Here is a 5986-nt window from a genome sequence, read left to right on the forward strand (position 1 = left end):
CTGTAGGAACCGAAGTGTATGCGTATTCTAATACACAGTCGGACAGTCTGTCGAATTGCTGCATAGCTTCTCCAATCAATCAAAGCTGATTCTTTCAACCTTTAACCAATTTCCCTATTTAAGCAATCGTTGGAATCATCGAAATTAGCTCAAATCAACGACGCGCAAAATTTCATATTACAGCAAGATAGATTTTTGCCACTTTTTCTGACACACAATCAAATTAATCGGTGGAACCGTTAACTTCATTGCTAGAGGCGCAATCAGCGACTTCCCACTTCACCGTTGAGGAATGAATCGGTCAGATATTAGGGCGCTTAAACGAGGTGTCGTCACAGTGGAATTTCCAAAATGGGTTACTTTTAGTTGAAAGTGGGCCACATTAAATTGCTAACCCACAAAATGCATTGGAAGTCCCTTTTCAAAACTTGTCCACTTTTCTGCATGTGAGCACATTGCCGAGGGACAGAAACACAGGAGCCCAAGAAGTAGGCTTCGTTACCACTTGGAAGTGATGCCTGCACTGGTGGTCATTTACCGTTGCGTGTTCCCTTTCCAATGCTTCAAACGAAAATTACTCCCTTCAAAACGCTGTTGTTTTCTACCTTAGCAAACACACTGCAATCACAAGCTTCTATTACATCGCAAGTTTAATTAGGGTGGCAGATGTTTAGCTATAAGAGGCTTTCTATTTGATACACATCTCGATCTCTAGATCGCCACACCTGAATAAAAGATTTTCCCTTCTCCAAGCTAATTTGCTTCACACATGCGACCTCTTCTTACTAGGAATCGGTGATGCTCAATCAGCAAAAAATAATACATGCGATTTGCTTAGCACCTGTATTCAACGCACACTTGCTCAAACAATAGGAAGGGTGAGAAATAAATAGGTGTCCTCAGCAAAAGATGCAGGCTACTGCCTTTTCTTTCTCTTGCTCCTCTCTACAGTGCACAGGTGATCATATAAATACACACGATTGAAAGAAAGCGCATTTCTGGGCACATGTCGACACTAGGTAGCTCTTTCAGATGCCCACAGACCCACAGATTGCAAGAGAGTGTCTTTAGTACGGCCTCCTTTCGGGCTTTCGTGCCAGGATTGGATCAGTGGGAGAGAAACATTATCCAATGCGTGCTGGAGGACAATGCGGAGGTATTTGTGAGGTCGTGTTTTGAGATCTCGAGATTTTTTGAAAAAAGTATCATTGTCAATTATCTACAGGTGAGTTATCCAATGAAGTGCCCATATGTTAGCACCTAAACTCATTTTGAAGACTTTAAATATTGGCAAAATGTCAAGAATAATAAGCCATTTCCTGTTTTAAACGGCGTCACTTTTGTGTCGTGCACTTCAGCGGCAGGACTGACAATCATGGAATGATTGTCTGCCATAGTGGTAGGGGTTTTGCATCATTCAAGGTTGTCATCCATTCCCTCGTGTGCCCCCCAGAGTGACGTCAACTTTCCTAAAATGAGGGAAATCTGACACATTGGTAGTAAGGCGTCATTTGAGCTAATTTTCAAAAGGCGCTACTTTCAGCGAGGGAATTTGTTGATCCAAAAATAGAAAAGATGTGAACTTTAAGATTTCCTCTCATTTGTTAATTGTAAATCAGTGATTTGTTTTCGACGACAATGAATAAGGGATCATTTATTTCAAATGCCAAAAAAAAACCGAAGTGCAAAAAGGATGATGATAATAATGTGAAATGACTTTTTCAGTGCCTAGCCTCCTATCGAGCCAGCAAATTCCCAGATATCCTTCAAAGTGCCAGCATCGTTCACCTAGTCGCTCTGCTCTCGGCACATCGTATACTTCAATGCATTTTGGACGACTTTCCACCCACCAAAATTTGGAGTGTAACACAGGTGAATTTGCAGTTGCTTAAAAGCCAAATACGAAATAGCTTTCACGTGACGAAATAATAGATCTGTGTGGAGGAGTATTTTTGCACATCTGGTCTTGACACAGACGCACTTGTTTCGAAAAGGGTAAATTATCCTCTTCTCGAAAATAAGCTATCTGCCAGAGCAAAATAAAGAGCGATGAAGTGGAGAGGGATAGGGAACGCCTGTAGCATCTTCCGTCTTCCCACCGAAATGGTAACAAGTCAAGGTAATAGAATAGGACATCCATTACTAATATGAGGAAGAGTTGAAGGACTCTTAGTAAGGCTTGAATGCCATGATGCAGCATTTTCGTGGTTAAACATACATTTCAAAAGAACACCAGATAGTTACGATGTTGTATTTGCCTTTCATTAGGAGGGAATCAACGTGATCCATGTCGCAGCTGCTGTTGGAGACTATTTGGCACTGCGTATGCTGCTGCAATGCAAGGATGCACCCATCAGCAACGTGGATAAGGTAGGAAAACTCCTATGTTTAATAGACCATCTTGACGAATATTTTCTCATCACGTTTAATTGATCTTAAAATGGGGGCTTATTACTTATTAGGCAGTAAAAGCAGCGTCTTTTAGCATCCATGTGTGCAATTTGTCAAAGAATAGACATGAGGAACACATACCATTGATACTTACCTTTTAGTCGAAGCGGACCGCTCTACACTACGCTGCACAGACGAATATTGAAACGGTGATCATCCTCCTGACACACAGCAAAGGCCTTCTCAAATGCACCGACATTGTGGGTTTAGTTGCAACCTGTTGATGCATTCATTTATGTATTTTCCCTTGAGAATAATTTGTTTGCACATAGTTCCGAGCGACATTTTCATACATCATGGGCCGTTCTTCTGATATGTGATCCATCTACTCATTCCTTACCCTTTCATCTATCCATCTGCCTATCCAGTCACTCAGATATCCAATCGACCAATAGTCCATCCCGTATCCATCCGTCCATCCATCCTTCCATCCCTTATCTATCCATTAATCCATCCATTCACCCATCTATTTAGATCTATCAACCGCAAAATAATGGCATCATTTACCCGTTCATTCAACCATTCATCGACATTCATTTTTGTTTAACCCACCCATCAGCTTTAGCCATTCTGCCAATTCATCATTCTCTCCTTTGTACCCCCTCCCATCAATTTGTTTATCTTAGCACGGCTAATTTTGCATGAATGCACATGATTTTCAGGTCAGGGTTGATCCACTCACATCCACCCATTCATTCATCCTTTTCTACACACACAACTACGATTCATCTGCATGTCCTTGTTGAACCACCTGCCTTGGGTTATCAGCATTACTCAGTCATTACTCAGTTCTGGAGGGACCTACACCTTCATCGCTGGTTCACACATGAAACAACCCGTATTGGCATGTTCAATACATCTGGCAGTCATGACGGGTCCATCCCATCCACCTTCCCTCTTTTCCATCTCTGCATATCTCTGCTAGCCAGTGGGCTGAACCCCTTCATTCAAACATATTTCTTCCAATCATACCTTCATCCGCTCTGCATTCATCTCACATACTCCTAACCTAGGATGACCTCACACCACTGCAGTTCATTCAGCATGAACAGAGAGGGTCCATGCATCACTTCCTGGAATTTCACACTGAACTCTACAACGCGGGTGAAAGAGATGCTCAGAAATTGAACAGTGGCGATAAAAAGGTGTGATTCCTCTTCTTGTTCGCCTTGATCAGTATGTTCGCGTCAATGACTTTATTTTTACAAATCTGCTTCCAGGCCGTTAATCTAAGGCGTCTCATTGAGGCACCGTTAATTCTCGACTCCTACGTCTGCACCATCCTCCCAATGCGACAGTAAGTCAAAATGTTGCAGTGATTTGGCAACGAATCAAAGGAAATATTTTAGACCCATAAAAACCTCCCTTCCTTTATCCGTGTGCACAGGGACAGCATTTGCGAATGCTGCAATACCAGAGGCTATAACCATGAGAAACTTTCAGTAAATGCGGAATTCATGAAGGTGATAGCCTCTCGTGAATCCGGTTTCGTTAGACGACCGACCAACACTTTCGGGCAATTTGAAAAGGCTTTCTCACCTATTGTCAGTCAAGTGAGTCACTCGATGCACAGGAGAAATTACTTTCGCCTTTCCTGATTTTCAATGCGTCTCAGCTGACCTGTCCTTACATGTCGAGGTAGGGAACGAAGGAGATTTGGGTGAAGTGCGCATCAGCTTGCCGCAATATATACCCGGAGCGAAGCATCTGCACGGATGATAAAGATGTCACGAAGCTGTCGAATGAGAAGGATCCATTGGAAAGGCTTGGAGCATTATCGAATAGTGAGGGAAATGCTCTGGTGCTCATGTTTGTAGGCCGAGCTAGTGACCTTCTCAGGTGATGCTTTCCGACCCATTTGTCACGTCGTCTTCCGTGGCTGTCGTGGTTTCGTTCCTCCTTTGGCCACCACAACAGGGTGTGTGGAGGAAACAAAACAAAGGAGATGCAATGACATTGTGCCTTTGTGGATGATTTTGACTTATTTAACGTAGAAATCGCTCCATTACTGTGACGGAACTAAAAGTTTGAGACGGAATCCATTGTGGTGGGTTTTGTGGAGTTAGGTGTACCAGAGCATCCCTTCTATTAAGTTCGCTGTTTCTCACAGCAATGTTATCAGTGTAGGAGAACGATTAAGGTCTCTTGAAAGCATTGAAGACAAATAGTGAGAGTTTTCAAAGACTCGCATTGCGCCTGCATGAAACGAGCTTCAAACGATATAGTTAGAGGGAGAAATAAGGAATAACTCAATTCTTTTTATTACAGTTTATGCGATTAACGGATAACACATCGACAGAAAAACTGCAAATCCTTCTCTTCTATCTGTGGCAAATGCCCAATCCCGGTTTGGTGCTCACTTTCTACGGTTCGGATCCTCTATCTCCATCCCTTCAAAAACTGCTACAAAAGACTCTGACACGAGTTACCAGGCAGACGAGTCAGTCTGGAGCTTCTATTTTTCCATGGCACACTTAGAACGAATAAACACATTTGGATGCACGCTGTCGGTAAATAAAGTAACGGTTTTGTTTGACAACACAGCAGAGCAATGATTACTGAGTGGCTGAAGAGTTTGGAGAGAATGTCAATAATGTCAACTCATTAGAATTTTATAGGTGGCAATTTCTGAGTGTTGCTAAATATGAGGCATCATATCGCATTGGGTTAAATTGCTTCTAAATGCTACCACTAGAGACGTGGATTCTGACGGATGGAAAGGAGAAGGGTGTGGGAGATGTGATTTCAAAGGCTGTGAGAGGCTATGCGGAAGCGTATGGAATGCAACAGCTTCAGGTTATTGGATTGGTGCCTTGGCGTCGTCTATACAACTCTCATCTCCTTCGGTGCAATGATTATTTGGTAGGACAGCCACCTCCTTTCCTTTTATCAATCCATCCATCCATTCATAGGGCTTGAAATCCTCAAAATTTCTCCTTTGCTGATTCCCTGACAAGTTAAACTTATGTTATTTGACCTAAGGGAGGTCTTTTCGCTCCTATTAGGGTGTAAGGCAGGTGGGCTTTTCTAAGAAACCACCAGGAAACGACAACAGAATCCAGCTGGCGGAGAACCACACTCACTACATCTTTATCGACTCCATGGATAATTCAAAGGACCTCACTCTCTGTAGAACTCAATTTGAGGCCTATGTTGGTCATCTGAATGACCTAACAAACGAGGGTGAGTTAGAAGCGAAGGCATTCCTATGCTGTTACATGGTTGTTTTTAAAATAAGCTTTTCTTTCTACCAAGTGGGAGGAGAGGCAGATGGCAAGACCCCAAAATATCGTCGTCGGCCTCATTCTGGGTCCCCAAAGCGCTTGAATTCGGGATTCAGGACACCTAGCAAATTAACCAGTGAGGTGCTCCCTTTTACCCTTGCGTTTTATGCCAGAAATACACATCAGAGTTAATTCATTTGTTCTGACCCCCTTTTCCACATCCTTAGTCAATCGCATACCAGTGTGTGGTGTTCTGATTGAAGGGGACCGATCAAATCTACTGGGACTTTCCTTCGCTCTGAGACAAAATA

The 5986-nt window shown here is 42.8% G+C and overlaps 1 protein-coding gene across 1 annotated transcript in view; it reads left to right on the forward strand. All coding sequences in view use genetic code 11, as the record gives it.

Annotated features, from left to right (window-relative positions):
• Nucleotides 1-1006: 1006 nt before the first annotated feature.
• The window catches only part of EGR_05252 (Transient receptor potential cation channel subfamily M member), a gene marked incomplete at both ends in the record, with an annotated part of 11753 nt that continues 6773 nt past the window's right edge, over nucleotides 1007-5986 (forward strand). Inside the window, 11 exons of the mRNA XM_024494501.1 lie at nucleotides 1007-1225; nucleotides 1726-1872; nucleotides 2269-2370; nucleotides 2553-2651; nucleotides 3465-3596; nucleotides 3672-3748; nucleotides 3839-4004; nucleotides 4094-4264; nucleotides 4720-4891; nucleotides 5147-5313; nucleotides 5457-5634. Coding sequence (XP_024351122.1) covers nucleotides 1007-1225; nucleotides 1726-1872; nucleotides 2269-2370; nucleotides 2553-2651; nucleotides 3465-3596; nucleotides 3672-3748; nucleotides 3839-4004; nucleotides 4094-4264; nucleotides 4720-4891; nucleotides 5147-5313; nucleotides 5457-5634 — 1630 coding nt within the window. The remainder of the gene's footprint in view (nucleotides 1226-1725; nucleotides 1873-2268; nucleotides 2371-2552; nucleotides 2652-3464; nucleotides 3597-3671; nucleotides 3749-3838; nucleotides 4005-4093; nucleotides 4265-4719; nucleotides 4892-5146; nucleotides 5314-5456; nucleotides 5635-5986) is intronic.

The sequence above is a fragment of the Echinococcus granulosus genome, assembly GCF_000524195.1.
Source record: "Echinococcus granulosus chromosome Unknown EG_S00037, whole genome shotgun sequence".
Taxonomy (NCBI): domain Eukaryota; kingdom Metazoa; phylum Platyhelminthes; class Cestoda; order Cyclophyllidea; family Taeniidae; genus Echinococcus; species Echinococcus granulosus.